We start from the raw sequence: 19,552 nt of genomic DNA on the forward strand, positions 1-19,552 counted from the left end.
CATTTAAACAATAAATTGTTTTTAACCCAACTGTAGTCCCATCCCTTCAACTAAAACAATGATTATAATAAAGAAGTGCCCTTGATTTATGGTATAAAAGTACTGCAGGCACCTCACTGCTGCTTTCTCCTTGCAGGCACCATCAATGGGAGGTACTGCTGCCCCCAGCTCTACATCAACCACCGCTGCTTCTCAGGTCCATATTTAAACAAAGGCAGGATCGCAGAGCTACCTCAGTCTGTGGGGCCTGGCAAGTGTGTGCTGGTCCTCAAGGAGGTATGGCCCAGCTCTCTTTTGGGGGGATTTCAGAGGAAAGTATGGGTCATGGCTTGCCAGACCCAGAATTTGCAAACAATGCACCTAAAATTGTCCTGGAGTGGGTTCAATGAGGCAAAAGTGCAAGCCAGGAAGACGGGGCAGGTTTTGTTTGTGGGTTTTAATGGGAGAGCTGATGTTTTTGAAACATGGAGAATTCTGTTGCTTGGAAGCAACTTTAGTGTGGGCTGCAACACAGGAGCAAGTAGCAGTGTCATGGAGACATGGGCATCTCGTTTTGGAAACATAAACAACTTCCCAAGGACCAGGACAATGGCAGTGCCCCAGCACTGGTCTGTGTTACTTTGCAGAAAATATTCAAGCTTATTATGGTCATAAACTCAAGCTCGTTCTGACCATGGGAACCAATTCCAAATTCTGGAAAGGATGAAAAGAAAACATTCAGGGTGTTGCTGTAGGGGAGAGACACCTGATTCCTGGTAGCTGTTGCTGAGATGAGAGAGGTGCCAGCAGCACAGAGAGCCATGGGCAGGGTGGAGGTAAAAAATGGCAGCACAATTGAAGTTCCTGATGCTCCTCAGCCCTTTCCACCCAAGGTCTTGTCCTTACCTCCACCACTGATGCAGTGAAGCATCATCCTGTTTGTGTAGCCTTGAATCCCAAAATCTTAGCTGAGTAACAAATAACTCTTGTGTAGTTTAGTACCAAACTTATTTTTACAGCCTTGCTGTTCGTTATTCCCAGTGCCAGCGCAAGTTTTCTGCTGGTACCACTGGTAATTGTGGTTCCTTTCACTGGAAGAGGCAAGTGAGGTGGCAGTGCCTGTTGTTTGACATCACCTGCAAAGTTTGTCTCATTTCTGAAGTATTTTCTTGGAAAACAAGTTGAAACCTGGAGCCAAATACAATGGAGACATCAGCTACAGCCATCCAGCCTTGCACCTGGGCTGGAAAGTGGTGGCTTAAGGTAGCTGTTCTATATCATAAAGGCTGACTTGAAGGTGAATTAAAATAAATACATGGTCAGCTTTAGTTTTAATCCTGGGGTCAGAATATCTAAGAAGCACAAAAAGTTCTTCATATGTGCCAAGAACTCCTCAGCAACATTGTAAAATAAAACAAGGTGTCTTCTTGAGACTCCAGATGATCTATAACCCCTCATATCTTGGAGAAATATGCTGTAAAGATTAATTAGCTTCATTGCTTACTGCTCGTACTATTTTTAAGACACTTTGCTCTTTCTCTATTTAAAAAGAAAATGGACTATGACATAAGATGCCTTTTAGATCCTTGATCCTCTAATGAAAGAATCCCAGATAACTCTTTGCTCTCCTCTCTCTGTTCCACAGATATATCAGTATTCCAAGTTTAAAAAAAAAATAAGTTTACTGCCCTGCTTTGAGGCCACCCTGGGATTTAGCATCTCTTGTTAGGTAGGAGTGTGGGATTGTATCTCAGATAGAGGAGGGGAATTGAGTTTCTCCTCATAAGAATGCTGATCATTGAGGTTTTGAATAGGAGAAAAGAGATGTGATTATATTTTTAGCTGTACCTTGACAGTGAAAATTAGGAAGTTAGGAGTTTTCTTAAGAAAACTTCATCCATCTCAAAACTTGAGACTGTTTCAAGGAGGTTCGAGATGGGAAATGTGTGAACATCAAAGAGCTGTGATGGGAAGGAAAGTGCTGAACTGCCCAGTGGCATCAGGCACACCAGATATACTCAAAAAAGAGCCCCTGTGCGCATGAAAATACATGACATGGAGAACTTTAAGAATATCAGGTGCTTGTGAGGTGGGGCAGAGGCTTGTGATGGTGCTGCCTGATCGTGTTCACTGGTGTGGCTCCAACTCACTCAGCTCTGAAAAAACCAAAGGTCGGCAGCATCAAAAGAAAACCTCACTGATGGATAACAGCAAAGGCTGAGCTTGCCTAATTCCCCCCTGTGCTCCAAGGCACAGGTGGCTGCATCCAAACTATTCCTGATGCAGAGGGCTGAAGTTAAACCACCAAAATCTCTGATTGGTCACACTCCAACCAAAGGAAATTTGACCGGTCTGAGATGGTTGATGTGATTTTCCATCTCCAGAGAAAGTTGAAGACTGGTCTAGGTTTCTTTACTGGTTTTGTTTAAATCACAGTTAATTTATTTTTCCCAAAATTCTGTTTATTTGCATTTAATAGAGTGCAGTATGAAGTGATACTGTTGCTGTAAGGTACCACTGTTACTGTGATGATGAACCTTTGCTGTAGGGTAAAATGCCAAACCTAGTGATTGACTTGAGATACAAAAACAGTAAAAGCCAGAGGTTTTAATTTTTTTTCCTTCCCTGAAAAGGAAATAATTGTTCTTACAAAACACTCATTTTTTGAACTGAGTTTAGAAGTTTACAGAGTCCTGCTGGTGACAAGCCAGCTTTGAGAAAAGTCCTGGCACTGTGGGTGCCTGTGCAGGGCTGGAGTTGATTAGGTGTCTGGGAGAACGCCCAGACAGGGCCACACTGGTATTGCAGGGTTGAGTTTTCTTTTCTTGCTCATTTCCCAGCTATTCTGACAACTCATAAAAAGCACCATTTCACTGGTGGGGGGGCAGGACTGCACTGCTGGTGGAAATTGGTCAGCAAGATGCTTTCTGCCCCAGATGTCCCACCAGCCAGCAGGGTGGGTCTGGAACTGTGCTTAAGGAGAGCTTTACCAACAAACTGCTGCACAGGGGTTAAAAAACTCCCTGGATTTGCTGATCAAGGCGCCTGATGAGCTGTGAATGAGTGTGGCAGCTCCCCAGGCAGTTGATGTTTTTGAAAACCCACTTGTGGCTTCCTAACACCAGGTGTCAGAGGCCAGTGCCCCTCAGTTTGTGTGGGGGAGACCAGCAAGAGAGATGTGTGTGAGCAGCTGGAAGGGCTCACTCAGAAACTGTCTTTTCATAGCATTTTTAAATGGTTTGGGTTCTATGGGACCACAAAGATCATCCAGTGCCACCCCCTGCCATGGGCAGGGACACCTTCCACTATCCCAGGTTGCTCCAAACCCCGTCCAACCTGGCCTTGGACACTGCCAGGGATTGGGCAGCTGCAGCTTCTCTGGGCAACCTGTGCCAGGGCCTCACCACCCTCACAGGAAAGAATTTGTTCCTCATATCCAGTCTAAATCTACCCTCTGTCAGTGTTTGGTGTCTCTAATTGGACTTTTTTGAAGAGTGGTTTGAATTATGTTTCCAGGGGCCCAATGATAAATTAAATTTTGCTTCTAGTAAATAACCTATCCAAGCAACTCCAGCCAGTGCCATTTTACAGAGTACTCTACAGCATTAAGTGAAGCCCTTGCCTGAAAATGATTAATCCTGTAGGGTTTTCAAAATGCTAGCAAATCCTCAGGTTTCTGGATTTAGAGGGGGAAAAAACCAACCCAGAAAAAGCCAACCAAACAAACACAAACACATTGGTCACTGCAGTATGACCTAGATATTTTTTCATTTCTGATGAACTCTGTTCATGGTTGCTGGATAAACTTAATGTTCATCATACTGAAATGATTTGCAGGCCCCCAAGGAATTAAGAACAGGCATTAGGTAACGAGCTAAATTAGATGAAAACCAATCCAGATTCACTGTGGGATCACTCATGTGCATACAATGCAGAGTGTTCAAACACACAGTCTGGTGCTGTTAAGAGATTTGTTTTCCTTGTGTTTATCTCCCTATGCCAAGTGTAGGCTATTAAAGCTTGGATTTCCTGAGCCAATAGCAAGAACCATTTTTATTCTCAGTGACTTTGGATTAAAAGGATTGGCACATGTGTTCTCTTGTACGGAGTGGACACACACTGGGCTCCAGGCACACCTCCTGCAAACTCTTTTTGTGGAGACTTCATTACTATTCTGTTAATGCAGTCAAGGCACACAACTCTCAGGCTCTTAAGCACATTGCTGACCTCAAATGTGTGAATTTCCCCTTCAGTGTTCACTGTGTGCACATGACCTGTACCTGGTTGTGCCTTCAGAGCTATTTCTGTTTTCACTTTTTTATTAAACTGGTCCACCATGGGTGCAGTCTGTGGAATCTGCTTTGGGTGAGAGGGTCTATCACAAAGACAAAATCACTAGTTAGCAGATTTTTGGTGTTAAACAGCAGCATTTAATGGGTTTTCTTTTGGTACCTTTCAGACTTTGGGTACCTTTTCAGACTCAGGTGTTATCTATAAAATGGCAACAATGATCCATTCTGAGACCCCTCCTTTTTGCATCCAGCACTTAACATGTGCAACCAGGACAGAAACAAGCACTTGCATGCTGCTCCTGCCTGTGCAGCACCTGGGACCATATTCAGTGTGGTCAAGGACTACTTTTAAACCCATCATTGTTGTTGGTTTTATCTCCCCATAGGTTCTCAGCATGGTGATCAATGCAGCTTACAAGCCAGGGAGTGTTTTACGAGAACTGCAGCTTGTGGAAGACCCTCAGTGGAATTTCCAGGAGGAAACACTTAAAGCAAAGTAAGTCTTCAATGTGTGTTCTTTTATTTGGGAGGTTTCAGAAAGGAAACTGACTAGGGAAAAAAACAAAAAAAAGATAAGAAAAGGGCTTTTTTCTATTGTGAGAGTTTTACTTTTCTAATGATCGTTTTGCTTCATTGAATTATTTGATTCATTCATAGTAACTTCAGAAATATTCACCTGAACAGTTCATTTCTATTGTCTTTCTCCAAGCAGCCATCCAGTTTATGATGAACTCAAGTCCTGAGTTTTATGATAAGCTGTTCTTACAAGCTTGGCTGTTACTGAATGAACTCAATTCCTGGCTTTCTAAATGGAGGAGTATGGCTGCTTTTAAATTAGAGCCTTTCAGGCTAATGCAGAAAAAACTGGTGAGAATGAATGGTACCAAAAAAAGTTCAAACAAATTAGCAGGGACACATTTTTTAGCAGGAGTATGATTAAGGCAAAGTAGTAACAGATCAGAGATTCTGGTCAAAATTTGATGCCTTTCTAGAATATATTCTTCAATTCTCTTCTAAACAGCACCAAAGAATACAGAATTCCTCCTTCCAGCATTAAAATCTACCTGTTTATGTCTACTTTATAATGGGCACTATACTTAGGATGTATTTCAACAATTGTTGTCTCTCTGAAAGAGGGGAGTCTCACCTAAACTTTATCCAGAGTCCTTCTGAAGAATAATTCTTCCCACTTGAAGATGGATCTCAGTAAATGTTTCTTTGAAGAAAGCTTTCTTTGTTGACTAATGGTCACCTTGACTTTTTAAGTAGTGTAGTTAAATGCAGTGAATCTCACCCTTTGTACTGAACTCTGTAACTCCTTTTCAAAGAAAAGCAATTTTCTCTTGGTTATTTGATATGAATAGCTGCCAAACACAGCACTATTGATGGCTACTGTATTTGATCTTTGCCCATGCAGATATTGCAGAAAGTTCATGTGTTCTCTGGTTGAGGGAGGGAGTTGAGGAACTTTTACTTCAGTGTGCACATAAACTGATTTCCTAAAGGAGGATTGCAAACTGAAATGAAAATCTACTAGAAACATCCTATTTTTAATTTGCTGCCTTCACCCATGTGGAGTGTCAGGGTTTTGTGTTTGTTGTGGATGGAAGCCTAGAAGTCAACTTTGTGCATGAAGATTTTAATGTAAAACAGGTCTTTGTCCATGACCTGGCTTTCATTGATTCCAGGATCTCACATCTTGTGCTACAAATATCTCGATAATGCACTCCTACAGGTACTTAGCAGTTGTGAAATCAAGTTGTTCCTATACCCTATATTACTTAACATCCTCTCCTGCAAAGAACTGAGCTTACAGGCAGTTTTCCTGTTAGTTGTATCGTGAGTAGGATTTTGTTAGAGTTTCTCATTTGAGTGTGGGGATCTGCCTTGTGCAAAATCAGAAGTACCTATTTCTTAAAGCTGCAGTCCGTGTTTCTAATGGGAGACAGCCTGGGAAATGTCTAACTGACCATCCATGATAGTATTTTATGTTGGCCCCCCAGTCACAGCCCATGTTTTTGTTCCTGTGTGCTGGCTGCCCCAGCAGGCGTCCACCTCAGCTCTCCAGGGAGTCAGGCAGCATTTACAACTTTATTAAGCCACAGAATGGATCATCATAGGCCCAGAGCCTGACAGCAAGTTTTGAAGTGCCTTCTGAGAGCAGCAGTCCTCCAGTGTGGCATTTCCTTCTGGCTCCTGAGGAGACAAAGCTCATGAGGCTGGACAGTGCCTGGTTCCTGCAGCTCTCTGGCTTCTGTGAGGGATCTCTTCACAGGGCAGTACTTGGTGGTGGTGCCAGCTTGTCTGGGGGTAGTTTGAGTACTTGTAAGAGTGGATGGCAGAGGATTTACTTGCCCCAAGACTGTCTGGCTACCCTAGGACTTCGTCTTTCTTTCCGTTTTGGTTTGCTTGAGTTGCTCCATCCAGAAGTTTTAATTGCATTTGGTGTTCAGGGGCAAAAAAGAAAACACAGTCATGAAACCAGATACTGTGGAACATACAAACAGCACATGACACCTTCCACCAGGTGTGACAGTGCTCCAGAATCTTAAACAGAGACCTGTAATGAGCAACAGAGATCTGCAATGAGCAACTTCCAGCTCCATGGGCTCTGGATGGTGCCTGTTGTTAAGCATGGCAGCTCCAGAGCCAGCTGTGATGGGACACAACTTGTCACCTCCTTTCTGATGTGGACTGGCACCTCCTTGGATCTTGGCAGTGCTGTTTGTTTGCAGTGCCTGCAGTAGGGTAGAGCAAAGGGATGGGTGAAGAGAAAGCTGCTTTTCCCACTTTCCAAGGTTTTGCACTGCCAGGAAAGCATTATCTCAGTGTTGGGGCAGCCTGTGTTTAGTTCACTATGCTGCCATGAGTGACCACTGTGGAATCAATTAGACTCACCTTGCAAAGAAGATGAAACAATTTAGATTGTCCAGAGAGATGTGTTTGCAGTGTGTGATGGCAGCTGCTTCCCATCAGTGTTGCCAGCTCCGTGTGAGAAGAGTCAAACCTGATTTATTGGTGATGATGGGTTAGAAATGTCAGACTTGATCCTCCTGAGTTCCCGTGAGGGCCAGTTGAAGCTGTTGGCATTCAGCTCTTATAGTTTTGATGCTCTTAAGTGCAGTGCCTACATCTTGATTTGCCTTCCCAGTTTTACATAAAATGCTTAAGGGACTTTATGCTTTTCAAGGGTTTTCATTTCTGAGGGCTGATAATGGGGCTGTTTGGATTTACCCATTTTTGCAGGACTTTGGATATAAACAAAAGCAGTGTGTGCACAAAGTTGTCTCCTGGGTCTTGTATGAAGCCCAGTTGATCAAAATAATAAAGATGAGTCTTCCTGGACTCCTTCATTAAATGAAATCCTGAGAGCTGCTCAAATCCAGTAGCTGAACTCTAGGAATATTTACCCCTATGCCAGACATCATTGCTTATTTATGAGGCATCATTTCAAAGAAAGCCTTTTCACTGCAGCTGCTTTAGAAGACTGCCTTTCACTTGTGATAAGGTGAGGTGTTTGAAATCTTCTTTGCCTCAGCCTTTGCTAGTGAGGGTTTGCTCTCAGGCTTCCCAGAGCCCTGATCCTGTTTGAGGGAGTGAAGTGTTACCCACAGTACGTGGAAAATAATCTAAAAACACTGGGAGCAAAGTGGATGTGTACAAGTGCATGGAAGCAGTTGGGATGCAGCCAGCTCCACCTGGGAGAGCAATGTCGTTGCAAGGCCACTCTCTGGTGTGTTTGGAAGTTGATGAGGATGAGGGAAGAATCCTAATTTTTGGAAAAAGGCAATTATCACGCCCCTCCTTAGGAAGGGCAGGAAGGAGGATCCAAGTAGCTATACGCCGTCAGCTCAGTTTTCCTGGAAAGGTGATTAGCCAGATCCTCTTGGAAGCCATTTCTGAGAACATGCAGGACCAGTAGGGGACTGGCAAGAAGCAAAGGGCGAGCTGTGCCTGATGTGATGAAGTAACTGGTTAAGGGTTGAGGAAGAAACAGTGGGAATTAATTTGTGTTCATTTTGAGCAAGGCTTTACAAGCCAGGATCAGTGGAATGATTTAAACCTTTTATTTCTGTAATCAGGAGACTTAATGAGACAAGGCCTTACAACCAGAGCATTCCAGTGCCCTTTCTGAATCCTGTGTTCAAGAGTACAAAATGCCACTGGAAGATTAAATAGCTTTGAAGGAAGTTAACTCCTTACGTTTGACACACTTTAAGGCTGACAGACAAAATAGAAATTTCTTACAAAGAATAGAAAAGAGTTTTCAGTCCCCCAAAAGGAAATTGAGACATTTCAGTTGTTCAAATTAGTCTCAAGAATTGTCAGAATGCCTTAGAAAATGGGACTTTTGAAAATGAAGTTCTCAATGTTCTTGCTTTTTGAAGTTTTTCAGCGAAAGACTTTCTGTGTCATCACACAGCAGTCCATAACTGGAGCTTCTGGAAGGCACTGTGTTCTCATGAACCTCTAATCTATTTTAAGGAGCTTCAACAGAAGAATTCTATTGCAAAGTGCTGCTCATTTAATATTTTTGCTCATGGATCAGCAAATGTATTTTTCATGGAAATAGTTCCAGCCTTAAGGTTTTCTCTGAGTTTGGCATCTGAGGACAGAGAAAGGGGAAGAGGAAAGATACTTTTGGTTTTAGCTGGAAAATCTTTCTTTCTTTTTTGTTTTTTTTTTTCCTAAAAAAAGAACAGATTTCTAAGAAAACCAAAAGTATTATCCTTGACACAGCAATTTTCCAGGTCTCCAGTGCTGCCATTCTATGCATGCAGATACTTGATTGCAAGTGATTGAGAAGATAGGAGCCCTGGTATAAAATCATAAATAGGAGCATCAGTAGTTGGTAACTTTTTGAGAGATGCTAATGGAAAATGTTTTCTGACAAAGGAGGTCCTTCCACATGGCTGTCCTAGAAACAGCTCAGATTACATTTGGTGGTGCCTGTGTTAAAAATCTTTAGTGTGTGAGGAATATGGAAAGTATTAGTAGAACCTGGTTTATAGTTGAAAGAGGTGCTGCCAAGACCAAAATGATGTAAAAAATATTGCTGTGGCCAGTACTAACACCTTGGGTTATTGAGACTGATTGCTGCAGTCATGGAGATCTCCATTTTGCCATCCTCTCTGTTAATTAAAATGTGTGTTGCATTCAAAGCAGACGATGAAATCAGTCAGTTGTTCATTTTCCTGGTTTCATCTTTTCCTTTCAGCAGGCATTGTAGTACAATGGGTCCTTCCTGGGCAGCCAAACACAATAGGAAGCACACAGTTAGAAAAAGTCAGCCATCCTTGAATAATACCCATCAGGCAGCTTTCTTAGCTTATAAGAAAGAATATCAAGAGGCAATTTGATTAGAGTGCTTTTGCAGGGAAACAAAACCAGATGCAGTCTTTTCATCCTAGTGGTGAAAGTCAGAACAAGGACAAATAAATGTGAGTTAAATTCAGATGCATCCAGACATAAAATGAGGTGTAGGTACAGATGCTCCCTGTGCCATGATTCTTCCAGTGTGGAGACCCTCGAGGCTGGTGCTTGTCTGGAAGTGCTGGTTTAGTCCAAGCAGAGGTATTTGGGTCCAGGTGAAAGCAGCACAGTGAAATCCTGCAGCCCATCTCTGAGAGCAGACTCACTGACCAAACGATCCAGGCTGTCATTAAACTTAATGGCTCCTGGAGAAGTAATAAGTGCAGGAGTCTTTTCAAACACATTGAAAAGAAATATAAAACTTTTATAAGTAGATGCATTTAAATGCCTGTGGCATTTAGTAGTTTTGGTATCAGGTATTGCCAAAGCCTGCTCAGCCAGCCTGCCTTTGCAGCTGTTTCATAGGGAAGCTGGGATCATAACAGTGCTCTGTACCTGAAAGGAACACTTTTCCCTTTTACATCATCTGTCCAGGTCTTTAAGGGTGTGTGAAAAGTTGGCTCATTAAGTCATTCATGCATTCAGGTGAATGAATCCAGGATTGTCTTGGCACCAAAAGGGGTATCAGAGCCTGGCACCTTGCAGGAATGCTCATTTGGGTTTTATGCTGAGGTGATAATTTGGATTGCGAAATGAGGGTGGCTGGACCGGGCTTTCTCAGACCCAAGTTTCATTTGGGTTTCTCCTTTATAACATTTCATGTGCCACAGTTTCGAACCCTTTTCCCACACCCCTTTGTTTCAGAAGGAGCTGTCTGAATGTTTTAACTCGCTGGTCACATCTTTATTTCACCACCTCCTCCTCTTCCTCTCCCATATCTATCAGCAGCTGCGGATCTTAATACACTGACAAATGCTTTGTTTCATTTTTCCTGGTGACTGTATCTTTGTCTTTCCTTGCCTCCCATCCAGTAATCTTTCTTCCACTGTTGTTCCCTCTTTTTCTTTCGTTTTGTGTTACTTTTCCCTCCTCTGAGCACATTTGTAATGCCAGCACCGGGCTCTGGCACGGTTGTTTCTTGTGTTGCATTCCTCAGGATGCGTAAGAGATGTTTTAAAAACCTTATCTCACTGTTTACAACAGCTTGCTGCTGCTGTTTAATAAATTACAGGGATAATTGCTTTTCCAGGGTTCACATCTACAATGTACTACAGCAGGGATGTAACTGTATCTTTCTCAGCCATTTATCACTCAGAAACACTTCATATGAAACACCGAAATAAATGTTTTAGTGGCGTAGCAAATTTAAGACAAACCTTTCATTGTGGGTTTGTGCTCCAAGCATTCCCTGTAGGAATCAGTTTTTAGGGCCTGTTGCTGCAGCCCTTTTAAATAACTCCAGAGACTCCTGATGAGTTCCTCAGGTTTCGTAGCGCCCACATCTCAAGAGTGTTGAAGTCATCTGGTCCTGGGGGGGCAGAGATTGGTGTTTCACCCAGATATTTCTTCACAGTGAGTGTGTCCTGATAGCCACAGCTGGCACCATGAGTCTTGGGGATTGTTGGGAGCTGGAACAGGATATGGGAGCAGGAAAGATGGCAGTGGAGAAAACCAAAAGTGCACTGAGGGCTTAGAGAGTTCAGTGCAAACACAGGTTGGTGACCTGAAAGCTCTGCAAGGTGTATAAGCATCTCATCGTGGGTCAACACATGAAGAGAGACTGCATCCCTCTCCCAAAACCTTTGCATCAGTTCACAATAAGGGCTTGCTGTCCTGTGCAAGCCTACTGAGATTTTTTTCCTTCTCTTGCCATATCTACAGATATATCCAGTGTGCACATAGATTCCTTCCCAACCCATGTCCACACCTTCAATTTATTTCACCCTTTCCTTCCTCAAGTCCATCTGAAATGGAGCCACTAAAAAAAGTAGACCTGTTCTGCCTGCATTCTCAAGAGAGGCACTCTCTCAAAAGTCGCTGGGGAGGATCTCTCCCTGGCAGAGGAGAGTCTGCTGTGCAGCACCACAGGATTTTGCTGGATGGGTGACGTGGGGTCCTATCCTCCTCCCTAGGTACAGGGGGAAGACGTACAGGGCGACCGTGAAGATCGTGCGGACATCGGACCAGGTGGCAGATTTCTGCAGGAGGGTCTGTGCCAAGCTCGAGTGCTGCCCCAACCTCTTCAGCCCTGTGCTGGTGGCTGAGGTCTGCCCCGAGAACTGCTCCATCCACACCAAAACCAAGTACAGTGAGTATTGGAAAAATGCCTCTTGGTGCTGGCTGGAGACAGAGAAGTGGGAGATGGTGTGTGGTGAAGAACAGGAGTTGTGTGATATGTTAATACTGATGAGGATTCATCTCATCTAAGAGCAGTTATTTAATTCTGGGGCCACCACAGGTTCCCTTAGAATTGTGTATCAGAAAACTGTCCCTCTCACTCCATCCTCATTCATCTGTTCGAACATAATTACTTTTTGGAAGTCTTGAATTTTCTTCATATCTAAAGTTAACACATGGAGCACATAAAAGGAACCTGCAGTGGGAAGCTGAGATTTTAACTTGCTACATCTGAGACAGCTTTGTTAGGTGAGATGAATCCTCCTTGTAAAGAGTTCTTGACATACACACCAGCACAGGCCAGAACCACAGTGCTGAGGTGCTGGAAGGTTTGAACACTGACTCTCTACTCAGAGTGTTTAATATTTAAACATGATCCTGCCTGTTCAGGAAGGCTGTTGTTAGTGTTCAGTGCTTTTTGTTGTCAATATTACTGTTGTTATTGGCTCTCAGACAGGTTAGAAAAGTGGAAGTGAGTGTTGTCCTTCTTCCACAAAGGTTGCAAAAAGCAGTGTAATTGATCTAAAGCAATTCTCTTCAGTTTGGTGCCAGTAGAAGGAGGAACATGCTCGGGGGGGATACTGAGATCCCTGGGGATGGGTTTCTGTAGAAACCTGCACCTGAGCTGGAGTCCTGGCTTCCACTGGTAGCAGATGAAGAGCTGGAGGAGCTCCAGCTGAGGTTGTCCCATCTCGAAGTTGATGGTTTATGTGACTTGATGAATTTTTTCTCAAAACTCCATTGATTTGCTGAAAGGCTCAGTTCAGTTATGAACTTTGACGTGGATGCCAGGGGCCATTTTAGTTGACCTGGGATACCCTTGCTGTCAAGGACAGTGTCTTTAATCCCCAGAGTGTGTCAAAAGATATTTAATACAAATGTTTAATGCAAGGTCAGAGGGCTCTCACATCCTTAATTTCAACCTGGACCACAAAATATTTAAAAGTAATAAAAAACGTATTCCTTTGTACATGACTGAGGCTAGCTGGCCCTCTCCCCTCTCTGCTGAAAACTTTAGCAACTTTACCTCACACAGAACTGCAGTGGATCAAATCTGGAACTTGTTGGCCTCTTTCCCTCCAAATCACTGCTCAGCTCTGCCTAAACACATTGTTAAATTCTGAAGTCTTCATTCATCATCAATAAATCTGGATACATAAGAGCTGTAACACTCTGTGCTAGTCCAACATGACCTATTTATGCTGTACTTTTTTTTTTTCTCCCCAAATCAATGTATTTTAAAGTTTAAATTGCACTTAGAGTACAGTCCTGAGCCTGTTGTAGCAAGGAGCAAGCCAAGGTTCCCTTCTTTGGGTGGTTAAAGTTTTTAATGGGCATTGTGCTTCATTTCTCCAGCTTATTATTACGGGAAAAGGAAAAAAATCATTAAGCCACCGATTGGGGAAAATAACAACATGAAAAGTGGCCATGGCAAGCCAGCCAGACGCAGAAAGAGGCGGAAATCCATCTTTGTGCAGAAGAAAAGGAGATCATCAGCTGTGGATTCGAATGCTGCAGGCTCTGCAGAGGTTTGTGTCACACTGGATAAACCAGCAAAAACCCCTTGGTGCCTTCTTCAAGTCCCCCATTCTGCATTTTCCTTTTGGGGGGCTTCTCACCACACCTGAACACTTCCAGTTTCTAGTTTGGATTCTTCCTTGCTGCTCTGTTCTCCTAAGATCAGACTGGTTTTATTGGGGCACTTTGGGGATTTTTACCTTGTCCATTTCAGAAGCAGCAAGCAGATTTTTTGCTCTCACCTTTCCAGTGCTCACTGGCTGACATGCTCTAATATCTCTTTATTTTATTTCCTTCCTGAAGAGCAGGCAGATGAGCCTGTTGTATGCTTTGCACAGCTTTTAGCAGAGTGAAGGAGCTCTGTGATCCATGTCTAAGATCTGCAAGTATTGTAATAAATAATAATAGCTCATAGCCATTGTGGTTTCAAAGAGGTTTTTTTCATTAACTATTCCTAATATTTTTGGCTCACAACATCAAGCCTTAGCATACAAGCAAATGGTTTGTGTCCCAAATACATGGAATTTGGGGGCTCAGTCTTTCCAGTCTGCTGTACAATACAACAGGTTCTGAGCCTCAGCAAAGATTCATGTCCAAATTAAACCTGGAATAGACTTAGTTCTGTGTGGGCTGTTTTCTGGGGGCTTTTCCCATGGTGGCAATAACAGAGCTCATGTGTGGTTTCACTTCCTCAGCTGAGTGCCAGTGATTGCTGCTTTGTGCAATGTGAAATAAAATTGGTTTACTTAAATTCCCTGCACTTCAGCTAGAGTAGGTTATTTTATTCAGCTTTCAGTTGATTGCGTGCATCTTCATGGCTTGGTCCTCATTTAGGTGTAGTTCTGCTTCATTTCCTTAGATTATACCTGCTTCAAAGGAACTTAAACTTATGTTAAGCCTAAATCGACCATTAGCCAAGTTTTTCAAGCTTTCAGCCAATACAACTATCTTTGTCTAAATTGCTCTTTCACTCAAGACCTGAGCATATGGCTTTAGGTGCCTGCTCACACTCAGATCACAGATAAGCTGTCCAAGCCATTTGGGCAAGTTATATATAAAGTTCAAAATGCACAGTTTCCATCAGTTGGTGAGTGCTTGTAAAACCCTGTGTGACAGAAATAACAAGAATCTGCTATAATACTTCAGATGGAACTTAGGGCTTCACCTCCAGCAGTTCAGTGTTAGGCTGAAAGCAGAGAAATCTAGGTGAAATCCTCTGTCCTGAGTTTTGCAGAAATGTCACTAAAGAGTGCTATCTTGAACATCTAGACATTTTCAAAAGGCACCAAAATTGCCCTTTTTTCAGGAGCAATAACACCCAAACCAGTCTGAAGCAATGTGAAAGTTTAAAGTCAAGCCCGTTTCTGAATTTATTTCATCTGAATTTCATTTTATCCTCTTAAACCTGAATTTAATTTTCTCCTCTTAGTATTTTCCATTTCTCCTCCTGCGCATCCGCAGCGTCACAAGTTTTGAGATACCAGCCCAAGAGAGGAACATTTCATGCCAGATGAGTTATTGCTGTTGACCTTTAGTTGGGAGGAGAAAAAGAATTTCCTGCCACCTACTTTTTTTTTTCTGCTGCGTTTTGTAACAAACGTAAATCGAGGGCTAATTCACTTAGCGCGGTAACAAAAACGAGGTAATTCAGTTAAAATAAATGTTACCCCGCAGCAGCACGGCCACGGGAGTGCAGTTTGACCCCGTGCCTTTGGATTTGCTGCTGTGTCCATCTCCTGGATGATGTTTGTGCCTGCAGGAGAGCGAGGAGGACGAGGCGGACGCCATGGAGGACGAGACGGGCAGCGAGGAGACGAGCTCGGAGCTGCGCGATGACCAGACGGACACGTCCTCGGCCGAGGTGCCGTCTGCCCGGCCCCGGAGAGCTGTCACCCTGCGGAGCAGCACCGAGCTGGACAGGCCTCCTGCCACGGAGAGAGCCCGCCGCAGCCGCAGACCCCAGCCCCACGCCTGCAGCGAGGCCGACAAGGGCACGCCACCCAAGGAAGTGAGTGTCTATTTCATAGCACCACTCCTCCTAAATTAACCTTCAGTGCCAAACTTTGCTGGTCTGAGGAGGGAATCCCTGCCCTGGTTCTCCACAGGAGGTAGTTTGCTGGATGATGTCAACCTTGAGCCAAGAGTGACACGAGAACAGAAAGGGGACCCAATTGCAAGAGGAGAAAAGAAGACCTTGTTACAAAGGATTCTTCAGTTTTTATAGACCAATACGATGCATTCCACTTAATTGGCTAGTTAATAAAAAACATCTTTCTCACACATCGTCCTTGAGAAGAATAGGAAAACAAAGTGAAAAAACACCACCTGCAGATTGTTTATTGTGAAAGCCCAAGGCACTGGGAATATTTCTCTGTCTGCTCTGGGAGCACTGACTTTGACCCTCATTCAAACAGAAAGCTTCCTAGACTTCAACATAGACCAGAATCCACAAAAGTGTGAAATAGATTCTAGAGAGTAGTGTAGGTGTAGCACTTGGTGAGAAATTTAGGGTTTGGGATTTTTAGTATGTTGTGGATGGAAGCAAGATGGAGGGCACAGGGTGTTGTCCTGGGTTTCTTCATGCTGCTTCTTCCTCCTTCTTACTGGGTTTGGGTGGCATTTTGTAGTTGGGCAGAAAAGTCCACATTACAGGCTCTCTGGGATCAGTTATTGGGTTAAAAGGGAAAATAATCTAGGTGTCAGTTCTTAATTGGACAGTTTAGTCTTAAAAGACTTTGGAACAAGAGATTGTTAGCCATTTTGTGCCTTCTAATGAGAAGCTGCTGAACTCACAGTAATGAGACTGTTTTACTGATAAGAAATAATATACACCTGAGTCTGAACATGAACTGCCATCTCAAGTGTCTTCAGTCCAGACCCAGAGAAACCAACAACTGGGATCCCCACAATTTATACTAACAAGTTATCACATACCTACAACTCCCTAAAAATTCTCACAAGCCACTGGGAGAAACAATTACTTTTTCTCTCTCCCTGACCAGCTGGCATCCACATTATGAAAACATTTCTTTGTTATTTTTTTCCTCACAGGAAATGAAGCAAGAAGAGGAAGAGAAGCTTGTCCTGGACAGTAACCCACTGGAGTGGACTGTGACTGATGTTGTGAGGTTTATTAAACTCACCGACTGTGCACCCCTTGCCAAAATATTTCAGGAGCAGGTAAAAGTCCTTTTGTCACTTGTCCCTTTGTGTCTGTGGTGCCTCTTCATGTTACAGGACATCCCACCTTGATGGCTGGGCCTGGGACTTTGGTACAGAGACTATGACCAGACTTCAGATTCATCAGGCCAGGTTGTAACACCAGTTTTGGCAAGGCATGAAAACCCTTAGAATCTTGAGTCAGAGCCTTGCCAGATCCTCAGAGATTCCAGAGACTCAGTAGCTTTGTGAAGAACCCTTGTGGAAAGCAGGAGGTTTAGTCCTTTCATGCCACGGTTCACGGTGCCATACTGATGTTCCATAGGTAGGAACCTCAGTGTAAAAACAGGTACTGGTTACCTGGTACATACCAGGCTTTCTCCAGGCCACATGGGTTCCATCCTGTTCTAAAATACTGACCTGGGAAGCAGAAGAGTGCTGCTTGAAGCCCAAACTGGCTGTCTAAATTTTGCCATTAAAACCTAGATGTCCTAAGTGTGTAGACACCTAGTTCCTGAGTACGTTTCTCTGAAGATCTGCCAGTCAAGCTGTGGATGATCTAAATTTAGGAGATGCCAGTCTTCTCCCCATTAAGCAGATAGGTTTTCAGGAGCAGAAGCCCATGTTCTTCATCTCAAGCCAGTGTGAGTGTGTACAATTTCTGTGGAAAAAGCCATTCCTTGGCAAATGAGTCGCAGCCACTGCCGAGGGTAAAGGGCAGCACTAATGAGCAGCAGTTAGGAAGAAACAAGTGTGCTTAATTAGTCAGTGGTGTGGCCAGCTGCTCATTGAACTGTCTCTGATTCCTCACCATGAATGACTCCAGTTGCTGTGGCTGGGAGAAGGTGGAGAGTGAGTCTGGAGTGAGTGAAACTCCCCAGGGCAGGATGCTGCAGTTGCTGTGTCACAGCGTGCTCCAACCATTTGTTAACCAGTCTGGACCAATGCCAGGGCTTGGAAGCCAACCCTGTCTCTCCTTTGCCAGAGAATCAAACTTGCAGTTGATTGAATCAAACACAGATGACTGGACCTTTTCGTTGTGAAGCCCTGGTGCAATGGTCTGTGCCATCATCCTTCAGTGGAGGATGAACCCGAGCTGTGGACAGTCCTGATCAAAGCAGCACTTCAGGTGTCTAAATTCTCCTTACGTTCATGCTGCCTAATCAGGGCTGTCCTGGGGAGTTTTATGTTGGCTGTGAGTTGCTGTGCATAGACTCTGATTCTCCCTAAAGGGTGAAAAGCAGTTATGTGGCCTGATCATCTCAGTCTATTAAAGAATTAAGAGAAATTGAGCTCTTCATTAAGCAGAGGATCATAAAGCCAACAGAGGTTCCCAATAAAAGTGCTCATCTGAGCTACTGGTTCTTGGAGTTTGGTGCATGGTTGTGCTTGAGGGGAAGGCATGACCTGCAGGGGTCCTTTGCAGCCTACGCCATTCTGTGATTGTGGGACATCAGAGATTGCAAGGGCTTTGCATGGTCAGGCCCCTCTCTTGGTCATGGAGCAGTGTAACAAGGCAGGTCCTGAGTGTACCTGGCTACAGGGCATGGAGCAAGGCAGACATAAACCTGTGCTGAGCAAATCATGGGCCAGAGGAGGTGAGGAAAGGATCTGACTTGGCAGTGGGACCATCATCAGTTTCTCCATTCAGCTCTCTCCTGTGTCTCCTGGTGTCTCTCTGCAGCCTGCCCCTTGTTTCAGTTCCTCAGGCATAAAATGGACTGATCTGTGGACTCTGCAGAGGTTCTTTAGGTGATCCCTCATTTCAGCAGCTGGGAGACTTTTCCCAGGCTTGGGGTCAAGGTGAGAACCTATGAAGAGACACTAGACAGCTTCTGAAAAATCATGTTGTATCTCAGGGAAAGGAGATGGGCAGTGTCAAAGTGGGAGAAAAAAGAGAAAAAAGCAGAGGATAAAAGAACTTGATTGTTAGAGCAAGCTGCCCTTCTTGTTCTTCCAAACTTGCTTATGCATTCTGCCCTCCAGAGTCCACAAACAAAACCATTTTCCCTGTGTTTCTTTCCCCAGGACATCGATGGCCAGGCCCTGCTGTTGCTGACATTGCCCACGGTGCAGGAGTGCATGGAGCTGAAGCTGGGTCCAGCCATCAAACTGTGCCACCAGATCGAGAGAGTAAAAGTTGCTTTCTATGCACAATATGCCAACTGACTGCACTTCTGCATTCCTTCCTGTCCCCCTGTCTTTTTTACCATTTCAGCTTGTTCAAGGGGTTTTCTTCCCCCATATGCTTTTTATTTTTCGAGAACAAGTGGAATTGGAAGCACTGGGAACAATCCATAGGGGGAAGAAAAACAAACACAAAAAGAAACGAGCTACAAATGGAACTAACTTTTCTGTTCTTGTAAAGCACATGGAAAGACTGCTGGCATCTCTCCTCATGAGCCTCTCCAGCCCATTGCCCAGTGGTGCAAGGCCAGCACAGATCAGGTGGTTTGTCCCCAAACCAAACCTACCAGTGGCAGACACATTCCCAAGGAGAAGGGTCAGACATTTCCAGGTGGTCATGGTTTGTCTAGGACAATTTCTGGACATGAACATTCCTTTTAGACAGCTCTGACACTCTTCTTTCATATTGAAATGTAAGTCATCATTTGTAGCATTACCTGGGGTTTAACTGCAACTTTGATCTTGGTGGTCAGTGGGCTTTTTTTTTTTCCTTCCACCTCTCTGGTTTTACAAAAGGAAAAAGTGTTACACCAGGCATATAATGGTTATTCCTGATTGAATTTTGAAAGGGGACTCAACCCAGGATCTCTGTGATATCAGACAAAATTGCAGTGGACTGACAGGGGTGACACAAGACCTGGTGGGGCAGCAGCACATCCTGAGCCACGATGGCTCTGCACAATCAGCTGAGTATCTCTGTGATGGGT

The 19,552-nt window shown here is 43.9% G+C and overlaps 1 protein-coding gene across 1 annotated transcript in view; it reads left to right on the top strand.

Moving 5' to 3' along the window:
- SFMBT2 (Scm like with four mbt domains 2) overlaps positions 1 to 18,827 on the top strand; it is an 89,758-nt gene extending 70,931 nt beyond the window's left edge. Inside the window, exons 14-20 of the mRNA XM_041413410.1 lie at positions 137 to 276; positions 4,658 to 4,767; positions 11,717 to 11,892; positions 13,338 to 13,510; positions 15,259 to 15,507; positions 16,551 to 16,679; positions 18,687 to 18,827. Coding sequence (XP_041269344.1) covers positions 137 to 276; positions 4,658 to 4,767; positions 11,717 to 11,892; positions 13,338 to 13,510; positions 15,259 to 15,507; positions 16,551 to 16,679; positions 18,687 to 18,827 — 1,118 coding nt within the window. The remainder of the gene's footprint in view (positions 1 to 136; positions 277 to 4,657; positions 4,768 to 11,716; positions 11,893 to 13,337; positions 13,511 to 15,258; positions 15,508 to 16,550; positions 16,680 to 18,686) is intronic.
- Positions 18,828 to 19,552: the final 725 nt, after the last annotated feature.

Source organism: Onychostruthus taczanowskii, unplaced genomic scaffold (genome assembly GCF_017590055.1).
Source record: "Onychostruthus taczanowskii isolate IOZ18803 unplaced genomic scaffold, ASM1759005v1 scaffold41, whole genome shotgun sequence".
Lineage (NCBI taxonomy): Eukaryota > Metazoa > Chordata > Aves > Passeriformes > Passeridae > Onychostruthus > Onychostruthus taczanowskii.